Source organism: Piliocolobus tephrosceles, chromosome 5 (assembly GCF_002776525.5).
Source record: "Piliocolobus tephrosceles isolate RC106 chromosome 5, ASM277652v3, whole genome shotgun sequence".
NCBI lineage: Eukaryota > Metazoa > Chordata > Mammalia > Primates > Cercopithecidae > Piliocolobus > Piliocolobus tephrosceles.
In genome coordinates, this window is record NC_045438.1 from 139,335,970 (window position 1) to 139,358,195 (window position 22,226).

At 38.2% G+C, this 22,226-nt stretch overlaps 1 protein-coding gene and 1 pseudogene across 2 annotated transcripts; one reads left to right on the forward strand and one right to left on the reverse strand.

Moving 5' to 3' along the window:
* Positions 1-101: 101 nt before the first annotated feature.
* On the reverse strand, positions 102-6,731 carry LOC111525959 (annotated as a pseudogene).
* Positions 6,732-12,188: 5,457 nt separating this feature from the next.
* On the forward strand, positions 12,189-18,889 carry LOC111525919 (olfactory receptor 11A1). 2 transcript variants are annotated; one of them, XM_023191579.2, is made up of 4 exons: positions 12,189-12,319; positions 15,457-15,581; positions 16,915-16,962; positions 17,817-18,889. In XM_023191579.2, the coding sequence occupies exon 4, from the start codon at positions 17,899-17,901 to the stop codon at positions 18,847-18,849; it is 951 nt and encodes a 316-aa protein (XP_023047347.2). In that variant the 5' UTR covers positions 12,189-12,319; positions 15,457-15,581; positions 16,915-16,962; positions 17,817-17,898; the 3' UTR covers positions 18,850-18,889. The 2 variants fall into 2 exon arrangements, with proteins under 2 accessions (XP_023047347.2, XP_023047348.2); XM_023191580.2 differs by lacking the exons at positions 12,189-12,319; positions 15,457-15,581; positions 16,915-16,962 and adding an exon at positions 17,084-17,336.
* The last annotated feature ends 3,337 nt before the right edge of the window (positions 18,890-22,226 follow it).

Below are 22,226 nucleotides of genomic sequence, written 5' to 3' on the forward strand. Positions count from 1 at the left end.
CAACCACATTCAAGGTTGTGTATTAGAAATACTACAGGTCCACACACTGATATCCTTTTGCAATTGAAGAGCCCTTGATTCATTCTACTCTGGGGGCTCTTTCAGTGTTTTCCAGAAGACGTTATCTCAAAAGTATCTTTCTATTTGAAGAAATAACCAGAGAAAAAGGCAGATGGCATTTGTGACTTGCTTATTTTCCTTTTATCTACATAGTGAATCCCTCTTGAGGAAGGCTCTCTTAGGTTTGTTGTCTCTCTTTCAGGTCTCTGGGGATCTGAGTCTCCAAGCATTCTTGGCTTTCCAATGGGGAGAATGCTTCATATAACCAATTAAACTGTTATTTTGAAGTCTGTTTCTTAGATTTCAAAAAATACAGAATGACCTGTTAAGAACATTTCAAAGAATATATCCAGAGCTATTGGTTTCTCTTAGTTCTCCCATAATATCTCTGGTTTAACCATTTTAATTTTCTTCTTTTTTCTCATGTTTTTTCCCATCACTGTAGATGTTCTAGTACATCTATAAAAAGTAGTAATGCAATTTTACCCTTCCTATTGCTATTGATATAACCCAGTAATCAATTCATTTGATAACCATTTATAGAGTCCCTTGCAGGTTTTAGTGATTCTACAGAAAACTAATAATATAAAAGAGAAATAAACATGTTTTGACCCTATTGAGCTGCTAAATGTCATTTTCTTAGACAACTGTCACTAATTTTTCTTGCTTTGATTTCTTTTTCATTTATTATACAATATCTTTTTTTGCATTTTTGTCATTTGTACCTAGTATTTGATTTGTTGCTTCTGTGTTTTTATACATTTTCATAGATATGATAAAAGCTGTGTGTCAAATAGAATGTTTTCAAGACACATCAACCATTACAACAATCCCCAACTCAAACTGGTTTAAGTAATAATTTTACTTATTAATTTATATAACTAGAAGTTCAAGGTTTACATATACTGGATCTCCTACTTAGTTTTCTTCTGATTCCTTTATATTTTCTCCTTTCATTTATTTATTAGATTTGGCTGAAAGTAATGGAAATGCCAATGGCTCAAACAGAATGAAAATTTATCTCTCACTTAAATGTCTAAAGTTTTGTAGTTCAGGGAATATGGCTGTTCTGATCCAGAAGTCCTCAGGAATCAGTTTTCTCTCACATGATTAGTCATCTATTCCTGGAGTGTAGCCCTCTTATGGTTGAAGATAATGGCATTAATGTTACAGAGAACAAAATGGAGTAGAATAATTTGGATCGCTATTTGCCCATTCTATTAGTGTAACCCATGTAGTATTATCGCCAAAAATGTTTAATTGGAGTATAAGAAAACAGTCAGACAAACCCATATTGTGGCTTATTCTATAGACAATTGACACAAACTCTTCAAAAATATCAATGTCTTTAAAGACAAAACAAAGATGGGAGATGACATTGTTCCATACTGAAGAAGACCAAAACGCATGGCAATAAAATGTTATTCATTATTTTTGACTGGATCCTACATCATCAACAAAACAAAAACAACTATAAAAGACATTTGAAACAAGTGGGAAAATTGAATATGGGCTTTATATTATTGGTTCAATGTTAATTCCCTTGGGTGTAATAATAGTATTGTGGTTATGTTGGAGAATGTTCTTGTCATTAGAAAGATGCAGAATGAAGAACTTAAGAGCAAACGGTACTGCTTACTGCAACTTTCTTTTAAGGGATTTATCCTAAAAATATACCCATACATATGCATCCAAAAAGTACATTCATATGTACATGTGTATATGCATATATGAATCCTTGACTCTGCTCTAAGGAATGTTTGCTCTTGTAAATGATCCTCCTTGTCTTTGTCTGAGGAGGTTGCATACATGTTGCACCATTCTTCCTGCTACTTCAGTGTTGGAGTATATCAGCCTGGCTAGGTTATGCTGCTATAGCAAGCAATCCAAAATCTTATAGCTTAGTATAAAACAATTTATGTCTTAATCACACAGAATCAACTGTAGGTTCCAATGGCCCAATAGGATGCTGCCCTCCGTATGTCAGAGGTGTTTAAACCAGAGCAACTCTACCTTGCATAGGGGCTAGGTACAATGAGGCTGAGACCTACTGGGCTGCATTCCCAGACAGTTAAGGCATTCTAAGTCACAGAATAAGACAGGAAGTCAGCGTAAAATACAAGTTGTAAAGACCTTGCTGATAAAACAGGTTGCACTAAAGAAGCCTGCTAAAACCCACCAAAACCAAGATGGCAATGAGAGTGACCTCTGGTTATCCTCACTGCTACAGTTACACATGTCATGACAAGGTCAGAAAGTTAATAATCCCCTCCTTGTGATTCCTGGGCAAGATGGCCAAATAGGAACAGATCTGGTCTGCAGCTCACAGTGAGACCAATGCAGAAGGCAGGTGCTTTCTGCATTTTCAACTGAGGTACCCAGTTAATCTCACTGGGACTGGTTAGATAGTGGGTGAAACCCATGGCGGGTGAGCAGAAGCAGGGTGGGTCATCACCTCACCTGAGAAGTTCAAGGGGTCAGGGAACTCCCTCCCCTAGCCAAGGGAAGCCATGAAGGACTGTGCCGTGAGGGATACTAATTGCTGGCCAAGATACTATGCTTTTCCCACAGTCTCACAGTTTCACAACCCCAAGACCAGGAGATTCCCTTGGGTGCCTATGCCACCCACGCCCTAGGTTTCAAGCACAAAACTGGGGGGCCATTTGGGCAAACACCAAACTAGCTACAGGAGTTTTCTTTTACATACCCTAGTGACGCTTGGAATGCAGACGAGACAAAACTGTTCACTCCCCTGTAAAGGGCGCTGAAGCCAGGGAGCCCAGTGGTCTTGCTCAGCAGTTCCCACTCCCAGGGAGCCCAACAAGCTAATATCCACTGGCTTGAAATTCTCACTGCCAGCACAGCAGTCTGAAGGCAACCTGGGATGCTCGAGTTTGGTGGGGGAAGGGGCATCCACCGTTACTGAGGCTTGAGTAGGTGGTTTTCCCCTCACAGTGTAAACGAAGCCTCCAGGAAGTTCAGACTGGACAGAGTCTACTACAGTGCTGCAAAGCTGCTGTAGCCAGACTTCCTCTCTAGATTCCTCCTGTCTGGGCAGGGCATCTCTGAAAGAAAGGCGGCAGCCCCAGTTGGGGGCTTATAGATAAAATTCCCATTTCACTGGGACAGAGCACATGGGAGAAGGGGCTTCCATGGGAACAGCTTCAGCAGACATGTGTTCCTGACTGCCGGCTCTGAAGAAAGCAGCAGATCTCCCAACACAGCACTCGAGCTCTGCTGAGGGACAGACTACCTCCTCAAGTGGGACCCTGACCCCTGTGTGTCCTGACTGGGAGACACCTCCTAGCAGGAATTGACAGACACCTCATACAGGAGAGCTCTGGCTGGCATCTGGCAGGTGCCCCTCTGGGACGAAGCTTCCAGAGGAAGGAGCAGGCAGCAATCTTTGCTGTTCTGCAGCCTCCACTGATGATACCCAGGCAAACGGTCTGGAGTGGACCTCCAGCAAACTCTAGCAGACCTGCAGAAGAGGGACCTGACTGTTAGAAGGAAAACTAACAAACAGAAAGCAATAGCATCAACATCAACAAAAAGGATGACCATGCAAAAACCCCATCTGAAGGTCACCAACATGAAGACCAAAGGTAGATGAATCCACGAAGATGAGGAAAAACCAGTGCAAAAAGACTGAAAATTCGAAAAACCAGAATGCCTTTTCTCTTCCAAAGGATCACAACTCCTCATCATCAAGGGAACAAAACTGGATGGAGAATGAGTTTGACAAATTGACAGAAGTAGGCTTCAGAAGGGAGGTAGTAACACACTCATCTGAGCTAAAGGAGCATGTTCTAACCCAATATAAGGAAGCCAAGAACCTTGATCAAAGGTTACAGGAATTGCTAACTAGAATAACAATAAAAAAGGAAAAAGTAGGAAATGATATTTGAAAATTGTATTAAACTGGTACCTACATGTTGGTCTGTTTTAGCAATGCATAATGATATTCTAGTTTAATAAATATTCAAAGAACAATTAAACTTCAACTTTAAAGATATTTTTCAATGAAATATTCATATTCATTTTACATATACACTAAAATATGTACTTACCAAATACAAAAAATTACACCTCACAAATGGTTTTACTAATTTAGCTTTAAATGCACACAAAAACTCCAGTAAATTACAACTCACAAATGGTTTTACTAATTTAGCTTTGAATGCACACAAAAACTCCAGTGGCAACAGAGATGGAATTGAAGTAAGTCAATTCTGTTTTTCTATCATTAGTCACTATATTGTCATTGTTTATTCATAATCTATTGTTTCAAAGTAGCACTAAGTAGTACTGTAGAAGTTAGAGAAACGAACTAAATCCTGAAATGAGCTGGAGATTCCAAATTCTTACTGTCCAATCAACAATTGTTAATTGTTAAAATAAGTGGCTTAGCTGGTAGTTGAGTCTGAAATGTGCAATGCCACCTATTTAAGAGAGTTATTTGAATTAGCTTCCAGGTAGAATATGTTTACTAAAGTTTAAGTAATAAAAATGTGCTAATTTGAATATTACAGATACGTTATTAAAAGACAATGGTAACTGCAGGAATAGTAACTTAGACCAACAAAAGATTTTTGTGTATGAAGTGGGGAGGAGTACTTTGTGATTGACATTACTTAGAATAGTGACTGCAAAGGTGTAATATAAAGCAGAGCAACTTTAGTTGGTTTTATTATTGTTTTAAAATTATCTACAGGCAATGCCTTATTGCCTCCACCTGGACAAACTGCTGCCATTGTCTCACTCTTGGCAGTGCACTGGTACAAGTTGTATTACATTATTATTTATGAAAATCCCATGTATTTGAAAAATAACTTCATGGAAAAATGAAAAACAATATCAGAACAGAAAACCATTATTTCTAGGAAGGCACAGATCACCAGACATAAACCCTCTTGCCACTACCACAGCGCTCTCACCTATAAGCTCACCTACTGTCTGGGAGGTCAACCTGTACAGCCCTTTACAACACCTGCTGACACAAGTGCATGGTGCTCAGGCAGGAGGCAAGCTTTTTCTGACTCCTGCTACCATCAGTGCCCACACCACCCAAGCTAACCAGGAGGCCATGAGCCACTCACCCACCTTGTATGCTGCTAACTATAACCTCCTTTGAGAAAGCTGCCACACAAAGACTATAACCAAGGAAATCAAAGAGTCTTTGCCATTGACACCCAGAAGCAAAGTCAAATGGCCCCACTCAATACACACCATATCACTTCCTCAAAGAAAAAAATCACCTGTGGTGTGATCTGAAGGGGAGATGCCATCACTTTGTCTTTAATTCGGGTGTCTACCTTGAGTATAGTAAACAAGGTGTTCATATCTATGAGTGCTTGTCTAGTCTCTCTGTATACAGTTTCCAGAAAGTTCAGGGGTAATGAAAGCTGAAAAAGCAGTCCATTCACCATTACTAGATTTCCAACAGTAAGGGTACCTGCCACAATTTCCTGACTGGTGAGGATCATTATAGCTGTTAAACCGACACTGAAAATAGCACTTTGACCAAAGTTCAGCATAGCCAGAGTAGAGGTGCTTTTCAATGAAGCAGTCTCGTACATCTTCAAAAGTCCATCATATCTCTGTGCTTCATCTCTTTCATTATTAAAATACTTCACAGTTTCATAATTCAGCAGTGAGTCTACAGCAGCATTACCTGCATCATTATCTGCTTTGTTCATTTCTATTCTAAATCTAGTTCTCCACTGTGTGACTGCAACTGTGAATGCTGTGTGTGTACCAAGTGTTCCGAGGGTTACCAAAGCAAACTGGGCACTGCATTTGTAATAAAAAAACACCACTGACAAGCATCACTTCAAACATGATAGGAAGAAAGTGCTCAGGTACACCAAAGTACTCAGGACAAAACTGATATCCCTTGTTCCTCTGTCAATAGCCTTAGATAAAGCTCCAGTCTGTCTGCTCAGGTGAAAACCCAGATCCAGGTTGTGAAGACGGAGAAAGACATTTTTGGCTATTCTTCGGTTTGAATTTTGGGCTAACTTGCCAAATATTGCATTTCGATCTTCATTAAAAACAGCAGCTCCAGCTCTTGATACACCACAGCCAATCAGAATTGCTGTTGCCATGGTTGCAACTGTATTTTGTGCATCACTCAGGTTCAGCAAGTTTCCCAATATCTGGTTGAGGCTGTCTACAGCATATTTAAACATGAAGGGAACCACAATATTCATGGCCTTTGCACCATCCCAAAATCTCAGAGAAATGGCAATTCTAGCTTGTAAATCTGGCCTGTCTTTGGGTTACACATAAGAAACCATTGCTTTTATGATTTTCCGAGTATCAACATCTTTTAATCATTTTTTTGGGTCTGTGTGGAGTCCTCCTCCTGCGTGACCATGCCAACATGTCCTCTTTTCTATCAGTGGCCATACCTGGAGAGCCTTTGCAACAGCTAAGAACTGCCTTGAATTGTCTTTTCCCACTCTCTGCCATGTGATACTTTTCAATGACTTTGGGATCTACTGGTAGGCTGGAGGGGTTCCCAAGGCGCCGAGCTGATGTGACCTCCATTGCAGACCTGAGCTGCTAACAGTGACTAAAGGCCGGATCGGAATCGCTGAGTGCTGGCGCTTTTAGAAAGCAGCCGCTGCTGTCGCCCAACGCCAAAAACGCTTTGCGAGCAGCGCCATCTTGAGCGAGGAAAGAGGAACCGAGAGAAGAGGATTGTGGGTCACTGGCGGACTGAATTCCGTATTTTATCTTTTCTTATTGCATTTTCAGAACTGAAGGTATAGCTGACAGAGTACTGAACTAGGCTAGGGTTTTAATCCTGGCTCCATGACTAACCTACTGTATAACTTGGTACAATCCACTTCATTTTCCCGAGACTCATATTTCTTTCTTTCTTTCTTTTTTTTTTTTTTATTATACTTTAAGTTCTATGGTACATGTGCATAAAGTGCAGGTTTGTTACATATGTATACTTGTGCCATGTTGGTGTGCTGCACCCATCAACTCGTCAGCACCCATCAATTCGTCATTTATATCAGGTATAACTCCCAATGCAATCCCTCCCCGCTCCCCCCTCCCCATGATAGGCCCCGATGTGTGATGTTCCCCTTCCCGAGTCCAAGTGATCTCATTGTTCAGTTCCCACCTATGAGTGAGAACATGCGGTGTTTGGTTTTCTGTTCTTGTGATAGTTTGCTAAGAATGATGGTTTCCAGCTGCATCCATGTCCCTACAAAGAACTCAAACAAATTTACAAGAAAAAAACAAACAACCCCATCAAAAAGTGGGCAAAGGATATGAACAGACATTTCTCAAAAGAAGACATTCATACAGCCAACAGACACGTGAAAAAATGCTCATCATCACTCGCCATCAGAGAAATGCAAATCAAAACCACAATGAGATACCATCTCACACCAGTTAGACTCATATTTCTTATCTTTAAAATGCAGACACAGCTGATTGTTATTATTCCCTGCAGTTACATTCTATAAAGTTGCCTTGAACCCTGTAGGAGCAAATACTAAATCTCTCCTTGCTTTAGGGGACATGCAGGGTTGGATTCCTATGAGTTTTTTGTCACATTTTTGTCACCTGATCAATAAATAACCTTATTGTAAGTGTGTTTCTGTTTAAACACATCTTATGTAAGATATATCATTGATCATTAACTTTGAATCCACAGCCAACAGCCCTATAACACATGCTTGAACAGAGCTTATCTAGCAAATGCATTTTCTCCATAAGATCCATCATAGCCTTTTGGTGCTCAGGAGCATGAGACAGCACTTCAGTGCTACATTTGGGGCTATTTAGAATTATGAAATCACCAAAAAACAAGCAAAAACTGTGAAAAATGTGGCATTCAGCAAATCGTGAAATAATGAAAATGACACTTGTTGACAGTATGATAGCTGAAACAAGAGGACAGAGCTTTTCCTTGTTCAGCATCAGGTGGGGATGCATGCAGTGTGTCTCAAATTTTTTGTCACTGTGTTCATGCACTTGTTCATGAATGACTGCGAAGGTACTGTGAGTATTGATCTAGGGGTTAAAAATAGATGTTAGGGAACAGGTGATTTTGCAAATACTGAATCTACAAATAATGAAGGTCAGCTCTATTGCTAGTCATGTCTACTGGTGGAATCTTTGGAACTTTCTTTTCAACTGGACATTGTGTTAATATATTTTCAGAAGGCCAGGGATTATGATTCAAATGACCATTTTTATTTTTTCATTCGTCCATTTACGCATTTCTGCTTATTCACTAATCATTTATGACACAGCTAAAATATTTTTGGGATATAAAGACAAGTAGGATATGCCATCTGCCCTGGATAATATTTACTTCTAATTTGTAGTCCAGTGAAGAGGAAATCTAAATGGCAAGACTATGTAAATCTCTAACAGAAACCACAAAGAGCTATAATTTGTTTTTGTAAAATCCTGCTGGGTTGAATACTATCTCTTTTGTATTAAAATGTATTGTTAATCCTCAAGAAGTTTTCAAAGATATGAGATCAAACAATATTTTGGGTTAGGTCCATGATGTACTGTTATTAAATATTCCATGGATTCAGATTGCCTAGGATGCCTAGGCTGGGGTCTAAGGAACAAATAATCAGAAAACATCACTGAGCTCGTGTTTATGAAATATTGAGACCATGGAAACGTGTGTTTTCTTTTCCAACTGGAATTACTGACACAAAGTAGGATATACATGTGACCAAGACCAAACAACATAAATGATTGTCAAACTTGAGCTTAAAATTAGCCCCCGTGAAGCATCCCATAGCCATTTCTGAGAGTTTGCAAGATGCGTTTGGGAATGACTCCTCTGGTCCTTCCTCTCCTGTGTCTTTTCTGTGCCTTCAAGCTGCTGCTCTGTGAGTGCTGACTGCCTCTTTTTATTTAGTTATCCTTTGCAGTGGTTGGCATTGCTTTCTTCACCCTGGCTGTGGGAACAGCAACCACTGTCTCCTGTACCTGCTTTTCCTAAGCAAGGGTACAGGCCCTCTTAGAATTCTCCTAGTACAACCTAGATCAAGTTGTAGCTTATGGAATAATTTGCTATAGTTCTAACTTATAGAGGAAGTAAATGTAATGCAGAGAATTATGTGCCATTATGCTGATCCACATACATTTGAATTCCACCAGGTAATTCATGTGGCCAAGGGTATATTTCGTCTCATTTGGACCTGCTTATAATCTTTTCACATGTTTCAGTTTAGGCCAAATTGACCCCAGGACACAAAGGAAGGTAGAAATGTATTTTTCATGCTAATATAGCATCTACTTTTGGAGACCTCATTTGTACCCCAGGATTAACCTCTCACCAGGTGATTAACAATACAAACATCTACTCCCCACAGATCTTTGTCTTTATCCATGGGAATGCAGTCTGGACTGATGACCTTAAAAAGTTCACAAAAAGTATTTTGACAAAAAGTTTGCTAAAAATTTCTAAAAATTAAGGTTAGTCAGACATTCCCATCTTACACTTGAATTCTCTCTGAAGTTGTGTTTGTCTATCAAACCAAATTCAACAGTATACTGAAAGGATCTTTTACCATGATTAAGTGAGATTTAGCTTTGAGATGCAAGGATGGTTCAACACACAAATCATTAAATGTGATATACAACATTAACAGAATGAAGGACAAAACCATATGATCATATAAATAGAACACAAAATGGTGAAAGAAAAGTCTTTTTAATAAATGATGTTGGAAAAACTGAATATCCACATGCAGAAGAATGAAATTGGACCCTTATGACACTCAATATATAAGAATTAACTCAAAATGGATTAATGACTTAAACATATGACTGGAAACTGTGAAACTATTAGAAGATAATATAGGAGAAATGTTCCATGACATTGGTCTGGGCAAGATTTCTTCTATATGATCCTCAAATCACAGACAACAAAACCAAAAATAAACAAATGGGATTGCATCAAATTAAAATATTTCTCCACAACAAAGGAAACAATAGAGTGAAAAGACAACCCACAGGTTGAGAGAAAATATTTGTAAATGATACACGGAAGTGGTTAATATTCAAGTTATATAAGAAATTCAAACAAATCAATAACAAGAAAACAAATAAATCAATTTTAAAACAAGCAAAGCACCTGAGTAGATATTTCTCTAAAGAAGACATACAAATGACAAACAGGTATGTGAAAAAATGCTCAACCTCACTAGTCATCAGGGAGATACAAATTAAATTCATGATGAGATATCACCTCACACTTGTTAGAATGCCTGTTATAGAAAAGATGAAAGATAAGTGTTGATGAGAATGTGGAAACGGAGAACTCATACACTTTTGGTGGAAGAGTAAATTAGTACAGTCATTAAATACACTGTGGAGGTTTCTGAAAAATTCTGAAAAAATTAAAAATAGAATTATCATATGACTCAGCAATCCCTTGTCTGTGTATGTATCCAAAGGAAATAAGATTAGTATCTTGAGGAGATGTCTACACTTTCATGTTCATTGTAGTATTATTCACAATAACCAAGACATGGAGTAAACCTAAGCATCCATCAACAGATGAATGGATAGAGAAAATGTGGTATATATGCATAGTGGAATACTATTCAGCCTCAAAGAAGAAGGAAATTCTGTTGTTTGCAACAACATGGATGAATCTAGAGGGCCTTATGTTAAGTGAAATAAGTGAGGTACAGAAAGACAAATACCGAATGATCTTCCTTATATATGAAATCAAAAAGTCAAACTCAGAAACAGAGAGTAGAATGGTGGTTACCAGGGGTTGGCAGAAAGGGAGAGAATTGAGAAAATATTGGTCAAAGGTTACAAAAATTACAGTTAGGCAGGAGGGATAATTCAGTATGAAAGGGTGACTGTAGTTAAAGAATTGTATGTGTAAAAATTGCTAAAAGAGTAGATTTGAGTGTTCTCATCATAAAAACATGGTAAGTATGTGAGGTAATGGCTCATGTAAATTAGCTTGATTTTGTCATTCCATAATGTATACATATATCAAAACATCATGTTATACATCATAAATATATACAGTTTTAAGTTGTCAATTAAAAATCATAATAACTTAGGCTAACTAAAAAATACTACATTTTTCTGAAAGTTTTGTTTTCAAGACACATACACTTTCCTTTTAGCATATGCTGCAGTTTGATGAAAAAAAAAAAATGATTAAGAGAACCCCTCCTGCCTGCCAAGAAAAAATAGGGTGGCATTTACTGTGAGCTACAGACAGTAGACAGACTAGTTCAGAGAAAAAGTGTTCTCTGTTGGTCAGGGAGAAAGTGGAACTGAATTAAGGGTCTGAGTTTGATAAATGACACAGAAGTGCCTTCAACACATTCCTAGGGATGAAAAATAAATATATCAGCCTGATTTCTGTGGAAGCTTCAAAAAAGGGAGTAGTTGGAGACAAAGTTGTCAGGCAGTAGTTTGGTCAGGAAGGATATTGAAACACTACATAACCATTTGAACTTCATTTTGTAACATCATGCCAGCTTCCTTCTCCTTAAATCAGGCTCAGCATTGGCAAGATTTTGCTTACCTATATAAGACACCCCTACTAAGGGTGGTACCTATTGAAACAATTGCCTGGGATGGTAAGAGGGCAATTTGGAGGCTGTAAATTGGAGAATGAAAGTTCAGAGCAGGCTCCTGGGAGGACCACTGTTGGTAATGGGGAATTTAGGGATGTTGCAGAGAAATTAGAATTTTCAGGTGAGTTATGGGGAAGAGACTAGGAATTGGGGCTTGAGATGGTTGGTGAAATGGAGAGCATTTGTCTCCAAGGGGACAGAAAGGTGGGCTCCATTTGGCTCTTTTGGTTTCTGCTCCATTTATGGTCAAGCCAACAGTTCAGGAAACCGCCTTTGAAAAAACAATTTCCTTGGGGGCCTGCTATGTCTTGCTCATTTAAGGCTGCTTTCCAGTAAATATGTAATTGGTTCTCAGGGGCCTCTCCCTTTTTGGCAATTGCCTGCCCTCCCATGTGATAGAGGGAAAGGACTGTGATGAGGGGACAGAATAATTTGAGAGCTAGAAAAGGGAATGGAGGGTGAAAGAGAAAATGGCTCAGGAGTGGAGGGTAACAAGAGTGACATTTGTAATCAATGTCTTACGTTACTTCAGATTGAGCTCAAGCAGGGAAGGAGCTGAAGGTAGGAAATTATAACATTCTGAAGTCTTCAGCAAATCTTAGCAGATAGTCTCCTCCTCACAATCCTGTCTTTAGAGAACAGGGTCGCTATTTCGGGTGTGTTTATTTTTGTATAATTCTTTACATCTTAGTTCACAGATTCTTTAAAAAAGTTAAATGGCTGGTTTTTATAGCTGTTTATCCTGTAATCAGTAGTAACTTTCAATTAACCCAGAGAGTCAAAAAGTCTTTTATTAAAAATCATTTCAAGAAGTCCCGCTGTTATTTCTCTAGAATTCCAGTGCTGCTGTTTTCTCCATTGGATTTTTTAAAAGGTTGATTTCTAATCCTTTTGGATGCATATTAACTTATTTTTTAAATTCTCTCTTCTCTTTCAGAGATGGGGAACCGTAGATATTCATGCTCCCCACGCTTCAGAAGCGAGACACCCTCATACTAATGTTTTCATGGTGGAAAGTTTTCCTGCTGCTATCCCATGGCTTGACAAAACTGGGATATGCTTAAAATTATACTGTTTTCTTTTAAAACCTTTTAAGTATATTTTAATGTTTTATTATGGAGTAATTACTGAAGAGACTTGAGGAGAATTAACAGATTAAAAAATCAACTGAATTTTTTTTGTTTTCTGCTTATAAAGATAACATGTTTGTTTAGCAGACATTTCAAAATATATGAGAATATTTTTAATTCCTAAAGATGAATTAAAATGTACAGTTTTGTATATATATTTTAAACTAGTTTTTCCTGGAATATTCTTTGAATTGCTAGTTTTAATTAAGGACTCTATGCTATCTCAGAGTCTGGGGTGAATGAAGATTACGGTTTTTACTTAGAATTGAGTGTGTGACTGATTGTTCTTTAGACAACAGACAGGCATTTTGCACTATTCTCACTTCTCTACCAGTTAGTATGGTGAAATTCACATTGATTTCAAACTCTTCCTGCAGTTTTTTGAGCTTTCCAATTCCAAATTCAGCTCTATTGTTTGGAGTTTTCAACTCTAAATTCATCAACTTCCTTTATTCCCTGATTCCCCTCTGTCTTTAAGGGAATAACAGCCTCTCATATATTCTACTGTTGCTGTGTTTTTCGTGTTTTTCCCATTTCTCTTCTTTTCATATCTACTTTAACAGATTTAGGGGTACAAGTGCAGTTTCGTTACATGAATATATTGTGTAGTGGTTAAGTCTGGGCTTTTAGTGTAACCATCACCCAGATAGTGTGTATTATACCCATTAGATAATTTCTTATCCCTCACCCCTTCCCACCTCACCTTTCCAAGTCTCCAATGTCTATTATTCTGAATTCTGTGTTCATGTGCACACATTATTTAGCTCCCACTTATAAGTGAGAATATGCAATATTTGACTTTCTGTTTCTAAGATATTTCACTTAAAATAATAGCCTCCAGCTCCATTCATGTTGTTGCAAAACACATGCTTTCATTTTTTTTTTATGGCTGAGTAGTATTCCATGGTGTATGTACACACAAAAACCACATTTTCTTTATCCAGTCATCTCTTAATAGAAACACTTAGATTGATTCCATATCTTTGCTATTGTGAGTAGTGCTGTGATAAACATATGAGTGCAGGTATCTTTTTGATATAATAATTTCTTTTCCATTGACAAGATACCCAGTAGTGAGATTATTGGATCGAATGGTAGTTCTATTTTTAGTTATTTGAGAAATCTCTAGTGTTTTCCATAAAGGTTATACTAATTTTTACTTTCACCAACAGTGTATAAGCATTCTCATTTCTCAGCATCTTCACCAAAATCTGTTGATTTTTTACTTTTTTTGTTTGTTTGTTTTTGAGATGGAGTCTTGCTCTGTCGCCCGGGCTGGAGTGCAGTGGCGCCATCTCAGCTCATTGCAAACTCTGCCTTTCTCCTGCCTCAACCTCTTAAGTAGCTGGGACTACAGGCATCTGCCACCATGCCCGGCTAATTTTTTGTATTTTTAGTAGAGACAGGGTTTCACCGTGTTAGCCAGGATGGTCTCGATCTCCTGACCTCGTGATCTGCCCGCCTCGGCCTCCCAAAGTGCTGGGATTACAGGCGTGAGCCACTGTGCCCAGCGGTTTCTTACTTTTTAACAACAGTCATTCTGACTAGTTTAAGATGGTATCTCATTGTGGTTTTAATTTGTATTTCCCTGATGATTAGTAATTTAAGTCCTCAAATCCCACTACTTTCTCTTTACTTCCTCTTTCTTCCCACTCCCTCATTATTTGAACAATAGAGTTGGGAATGCGGTGTTCTGAAAATCCAGGATGATGTTTCTTTATTGTATGAGAATACTTCTCATTTGGGGGAAATTTTAAACACTCCAAAGAACGTTTTGGTTATGGAGAGGAAATCAATTATATTTCCACACACTCTGTTTGTAGGCTCTATGACACTCCCTTTCCCCTCCACATATACAATCATTTAAATTATGAATTCATTTTGGGGATAGAAGGCAGACATTTTTCACCTGGCATCATTTGCAAACAACTTAATACCCTAAGATGCCCATAATATTTATAATTGACTCCTTGCTTTCATTCCCATCTAGGCTGTTATTTTCAAATCACATCTCTGGACTGAAAGTAAATGATGCCTGAGGATATTTTAATGTGTTCTCTCTCTTCCCATATTGGGTGGGAAGGCTGGGATTTGCAAAGACTGGAGCCTTTGTGGTACCTACAGATTGCCACCTGGGTATGCAGGCCTCTGACTGCTGCCCTCTTTATCCTCTCATGTTTAGAAGTCAATAGAACGTTCTTTCTTTTGATTTCCCTAACTTTCTCTTGTCCTCAGTCTGCATTACTGGAAATAGAATCTCTAGGATGACTAGAATAAGAGGAATGATAAAATGTTTCTTTTATGGAATGGATTGGAATAGGTACAGATTATAAATGGATTGGAATAGACACATGTCAGTTTGATAACAAAATCATGAAACTTATGTTTGTCCTTAATACCTTGTTCTCTGTTATACTTTCTCCTGATTTCCACCAGCTGAAAGGCTGTCATCTAAAAAGAAGGGTTTTTTAAAAACTTATTAACTGGAGGATGAATGAGTGGAAACTACAGGAAGCCAAATCTTGGCTCATAAAAGGAACAAACTGCTAAGAGTCAATATGATCCAATGATAGTCTTGATTTCCAGGGGAGGTAGGGGTCATAAGCTATTTATTATTAGAGATGTTCTTGCCTGATTTACATGCTCACTTCTCTCCTGGGCAGGAATGCTATGGAAAGACTCCAAGCCTCAGATTGAGTTTGGACCAGATAAAATAATCTAGAGTTAAAGATGGCCCACATAGGGAGTGCCAAATTCACTCACAAGGAAATGCAGATGGGTGCAAAGGGTAAGAGAATAGCTTTAGAGACAGGAGTTGGAGGGCAATAACAGAACCTGTAGCATTTTGTAGTCTATGAAGAACAGAATTCTTCTCTGATCAATTCATATGGGTTTAGGTTAAGGAAGACATGGTGTTAAACACTAAGTATTAATTGAGATTTTATCTTTTTGTAAGACTTTTGGGTACAGTAGCAGTTATAAAAATTTAAACCCTGTGCTAAATGAACTTTTAGTCTTTTGGGAAAGAGAAAGTGCATACCATAAGATAATTGATGATCAATTTAAGGCAGCATGTATTTGCACATCAGGTATCAGATGGGTGGGGCCATCCCTTCTTTCACTCTTGTTACCTTGGATCTAGCTTCTATAATACTATTTAAATTTAGCTTGAAACATACCACCTTATTGTTTAAAAACCTTCAGATGTGCCTTGCTGCCTATAGAATGAAGCTCTAGTTCCTTCTTGTGACAAGCAAGGTCCCCAGACTCTGATCCTTTCTCTCCATATCTTCCCCCATTCTTCACCCCAATCCTAATGCTCCTTCAGAATCGAGGGGATTTTTTGAGCTAGCCTTGGCTACTTACCCCCTGCTACCTCTTTCTCCTCCTCACAGCCAATGTTGTTTCTTGCCTCAGTGTGTACTCATGGTTTTCCTTTTACCTGAAATGCCCTCACCTCCATTCTTTCCATTTTCCACTTCAATCACTGGGCAGTTCAGCATCATTTCCTCCCAGTACTATTTCTTTCAGGTTGAATTCATTAACGCTCTTTTGGTGTATTGCAATTTTCTGTTGATATGTCCATCTGCCACACAAGAGTGTCAGCTCCTTAAGAGTGTGAATCAGTTTTGTTTGGCCCACTATCCTCAGAAACAGATGTAATATCTTCTGAACACCAGATCCTTAGTACATGATTGGGAGAGAAATAAAGGGCTCCATTAGTGAAGGGGGATTCTTGGTAGAGATGAGTCTTAAGCTGGGTCTTTGAGGATTTAACATTAGCAATGACCAGAGGTATGGAAAATGGGATTCCATTCAAAAGGCAGATTTGATCTTAGGCAAAACTACAAAACAGTATGCTGTGAAGGCTCCCAGCACCATGGTCCCTGAGGCATCTAGTTTTTCACCTCTTAGGCAACTGATGTTCTAGACTGTTTGTGTTAAAGATAACTTATATTTTTGTGATAATAAATATAATGTATGTTTATTAATCCCATATTCTAGAAAGTAACTCTGTTAATATTATGTATTTATAATATTTATTTATGTATCTGCTTTTTTTCCTCTACCGTTCTCAACTGTTTCTAATCATTCCCTGTGTTCTCTCTCATTGTCTTCAGTTAATAAACACACATTGCTTTGAATAGCATATGAAAAACTTTCAGCAGGTGCAGCAGAGCCATTTTTAGATATTTAGAAGTGTCATGCTCAATTACAACTCTTTACTTTTACATATACTTTCCTGCCAGGGTTGCCCTGCCTGGTCTGGTTTCCTGTCTTTTGCCTGGCCAACTCTTAATTGGCCCTCAAAACTTAGTCTACTTGCTTCTATCTTCAGAAAGCCTTCCCTGACCTTGATCCCACACCTTCTGCCCCACAACCCTAGTCTGGGTTTGGTCCTTCTCTGCTCCCACAGCACCGACTTTCTTCTCTATTGCCATTTACCACATTTTTACTACTAACTCCTGAATGACTTGATGAAACTGCTATTTAAGGAAGGCAAAAAGTGAAGAATATATAAGAATTATCCAAGGAACAGTTGGTAAGATATCACTGAGTGGGAGATGGGGAATTAAAGAGGGGTTTGAGATAATGAGAAGAATGAGATAGTGACCATGGGAACTAGACAGAATTCTCAAACCACTCACAGAGGAATTGGTTGAGATTGAGGAAAATAAAAGAATTTGTGGTTGTGGGCCATGTCTCTCTATCACACGTTTGGAGAATATTACACTGGTGCACAAGAAGAAGGCTGTGGCTGACTATATAGATAAGAATAATAGAGCTGATTATGTGATAGAGGTAGTAGATTGAATTAATGGGGTAAAGGTCTTTGAAAGACTAAAATTATGAATTTGGATAAATTCTTTTGAGCCTTAAAGAATATGCATAATTAAGGGAGGCAGGGAAGGTGAGAGTTGGGGAAGGAATGACAACTAAGAAGGGGGATAGTTGAAGACTTGTGTGAGCGATTCTTGTTTTAGAGACTCATTTTTGTCTTTTTTGCTTTGTTTTGTTTTAGCTCTAATAACCTTAGACTTGGTATAGAAGATATAGAGACTCGCTAAAATTTCTCCCCCAATAATTGCCAAGCAGAAACTTGGATGATCGACATGGAAATTGTCCCCACAGGAAACGAAACTATTACTGAATTTGTCCTCCTTGGCTTCTATGACATCCCTGAGCTGCATTTCTTGTTCTTTATTGTATTCACTGCTGTCTATGTCTTCATCATCATAGGGAATATGCTGATTATTGTAGCAGTGGTTAGCTCCCAAAGGCTCCACAAACCCATGTATATTTTCTTGGTTAATCTGTCCTTCCTGGAGATTCTCTACACATCCACAGTGATGCCAAAAATGCTGGAGGGCTTCCTGCAAGAAGCAACCATCTCTGTGGCTGGTTGCTTGCTCCAGTTCTTTATCTTTGGCTCTCTAGCCACAGCTGAATGCTTACTGTTAGCTGTCATGGCATATGATCGCTACCTGGCAATTTGCTACCCACTCCACTACCCACTCCTGATGGGACCCAGACGGTGCATGGGGTGGGTGGTCACAACCTGGCTGTCTGGATTTATGGTAGATGGACTGGTTGTGGCCCTGGTGGCCCAGCTGAGGTTCTGTGGCCCCAACCACATTGACCAGTTTTACTGTGACTTTATGCCTTTAGTGGACCTGGCTTGCTCGGATCCCAGAGTGGCTCAGGTGACAACTCTCATTCTGTCTGTGTTCTGCCTCACTATTCCCTTTGGACTGATTCTGACATCTTATGCCAGAATTGTGGTGGCAGTGCTGAGAGTTCCTGCTGGGGCAAGCAGGAGAAAGGCTTTCTCCACATGCTCCTCCCACCTAGCTATAGTGACCACATTCTATGGAACGCTCATGATCTTATACGTTGCACCCTCTGCTGTCCACTCCCAGCACCTCTCCAAGGTCTTCTCTCTGCTCTACACTGTGGTCACCCCTCTCTTCAATCCTGTGATCTATACCCTGAGGAACAAGGCGGTATATCAGGCACTTCGGAAGATTCTATGTATCAAACAAACACTTGATTGAAGGAGAGTAATGAAGAAGATTTTATTTAGGACTTCAGACACCTCCATTGGGAATTCTTCCAGGATGAGCTGGAGAGGAGTAACTTTGTCTTATTCGATCATTCTCTTTGAACTCTTCTGTAGTTATACCAAAATTGAAAATGATAGGGCAACAATTTTTTAAACTTTTAAGTTCAGGGGTACATGTGCAGGTTTTTTACATAGGTAAACTTGTGTTATGGGGTTTGTTGTACAGATTATTTCATCACCCAGGTATTAGGCCTAGTACTCATTAGTCTCCTGATTTTCTCCCTCCTCCCACCCTCCACCCTCAAGTAGGACCTGGTGTGTGTTGTTGCCCTCTATGCATCTATATGTTTTCATAATTTAGCTCCCACTTATGAGTGAGGACATACAGTATTTGATTGTCTGTTCCTGTGTTAGTTTGCTAAGGATAGTAGCCTCCAATTCCATCCGTGTCCCTACAAAGGACATGATCTATTTTTTATGGCTGCATAGAATTCCATGGTGTATATGGACCATATCTTCTTTATCCAGTCTATCATTGATGGGTGTTTAGGTTGATTCCATGTCATTGCTGTTGTGAATAGTGCTGCAATGAACATACACGTGCATGTGTCTTTATAATAGAATAATTTATATTCCTTTGGGTGTATACCAAGTAATGAGATTGCTGGGTGGAATAGTATTTCTGTTTTTGGTCTTTGAGGAACTGCCACACTGTCTTCCACAATGTCTAAACCAATTTACACTCCCACCAACAGTGTATAAGCATTCCTTTTTCTGCACAACCTTGCCAGCATCTGTTATTTTTTGACTTTGTAGTAATAGGCATTCTAACTGGTGTAAGATTGTATCTCATTGTGGTTTTGATTTGCATTTCTCTAATGATCAGTGATGTTGAGCTTTCTTTCATATGCTGTTGGTTACCTGTATATCTTCTTTTGAAAAGTGTTGTTCATGTCCTTAGGCAACAATTTTTAAGTGCTAGTTTAAAAAATTATTTAAACTTTGATTAGTTCTTTATTAAATATACCATAAATATTTAAAAATAGATATACAAAACAGCAATACCAAAATAAATCTAGAAATATTGTTTTTTATATTAGTGTTGTATGACATTTTAAAATTTATTTCTATGTGCATTTATATTTATACATACAAGTTGGATCATGGAGTTTGTAATCTGGTTTTTCACTGAACACTGTGTCACGAACAACTTTTTCTATTAACAAGCATCTATTTGTTTATTCTTCTGGGCTTAATTGTGTGGCTGAACATGATTTGTTATTCTATTTTGGGAATTTTTAATTGTATTCTGTTCTTTTACTGTACATTGTTTATATCTGGATTTTTCTGTAATAAGCTTTTAGCACTTAAATTGCAAGATTTAAGGATATGTGTTTTTAAAAATCTGAAGCTGAATTCCTTTTACTGTTAAACTTCTTTTCTGGTAGAACATTTCAAACATACACATAAGAGAAGAGCATAGTGAACCCCCATGTTCCCACATGTAGCCATCACTCAGCTTCAACATCAACATTTTGCTAATCTTATTTTAATTAGCTACAATTCCTTGTTTGTTTTCATGGAAAATTTTAGGGCAAATTCCAGATGTTGTGTAAGTATTATGTTGTGTAAGTTGTGTTTGTGCATACTCCACATGTAAGTATTTAGTGTGATCTGTGACTGCTAAAGACATTTTAAAAAACCATGCCCACCATATCATTATGATACTTAGCACAATCGTCAGTATTTCCTTTATATCATCTAATACACAAGCCATGTACAAATTTCTCCATTGATCTTTAAGTAATTTCTTAAAATTAGGATCTAAACAAGGTTCACACAATGCATTTTGTTATTGTCTTTCCAGTCCCTTTATAACATAGCAGACCCCACTTTTTTGTCATGCCATTGACTTGAGTTACTATGTTATTTTTATTGAATCATATCCTGAGACACATGATATTTGGTTGTCCCACTCTTAGAGATGCTATTTATATTATTGACCAGTGAGTTGAAGTGGTATCAGACAGATCTGTTACTCAGTTTCTAATTAACATTTTCCCGAATATTTTAATCATCAATTCAGGAAAGGTGATGATTAATGCCTAGAGTGATTTAGTTCTTTGAATGTATTTCCCTTTAATGTTTTGAATCTATTTAATCCTTTGAATGTATTTCCCTTTAATGTTTTGAATCTATTTAATCCTTTCAATGTATTTCCCTTTAATGTTTTGAATCTATTTGTAAACAATTCTTGTAAAATCTTGTAAAATGACCTAAAATTCTTACACTTAGGTCATATCAGATTCAATTATTGATTTATTTTTTCTTGAATATTGATAATATTTTGTCATGCTTTTGTATGATTAGTGTATTTCATTGAATTCAAGTTATTGTAGACATTCTGGGTATTTTCTTCAGAAGAATGTTGGCTTTTTTTTGTAGCAGGTGCTAAAAGGAGAATCATTTGAATTTGGGTAGGCTTGGTTTTATGCTCTGATGGTATTGATCTGTGGAAAGTTCAAGGTGTTTTGCAAGTCTATATAACTTGAGGGGACTCAATCTCCACTTTCTCTCTTCCTTATGGACATTGCCAGGGCTTGGTTTAGGTTGTTAAGCCAGATTTAGAGTAGATTTTACTTACATTTGTGGTCCTTACTCTTAAAGCTTGGTCTTTGGGTCTCCACTGGGTGGCAGTGGTGTTTATGAGGTGTTAATGAGATTTCTCCACTTTAGTAGGGCAGAGAGCACACTGTCCTGGTGCTGCTCTTCTTTAAGCTTGATGCACCTCTGGTATTTGCTTCATTTCAATCCTGTAACAGCTTCTCTCTGGTAAGTCTCAAATAGTGTTGTCCTTCACATGTACAGTCTAGCTACCTGTCATAGCTCACAGATCCCTCCATTAATATATTTCTGAGGTCTTCTCTGCACAATTCTGGCCTCTCTGATACCCTATCCCGCAGCTTCTAGTGGCTTCAGCTGCCCTAAATTTACTTTGATTTTTATTTTGTTAGATCAGTGAGACTGCTGTGGTCTTCTGCTTGGGCCACAGCAAGGACATTTTCCCAGGGAGAGAGCTGAGTGATTATGTGGCTCACCTGTGAGCTGTATTAACTGCTATTCGCTGCCTGAAAGCAATTTCTTCACATACTTTGTCCTGTCTTACAGTTAATTATGCTGATGAGACTAGTCTAGACTAGTTATACTATCATGGCCAGAAGTAGAAGCACACCCATAATGTTTTGAAAAATGGTTTTATTTTGGCAAATACCTTATTAAACTATTGAAATAAACTGTGCATTTGAATGAAAAATCTTCAATGATGAAGACTGACCATCTTCTTTTGCACTTCTCACAATGCCTTATTTA

Coding starts and splice junctions, on each gene's coding strand:
- LOC111525919 (XM_023191579.2), top strand. CDS start 17,899: ATGATCGACATGGAAATTGTCCCCACAGGAAACGAAACTATTACTGAA.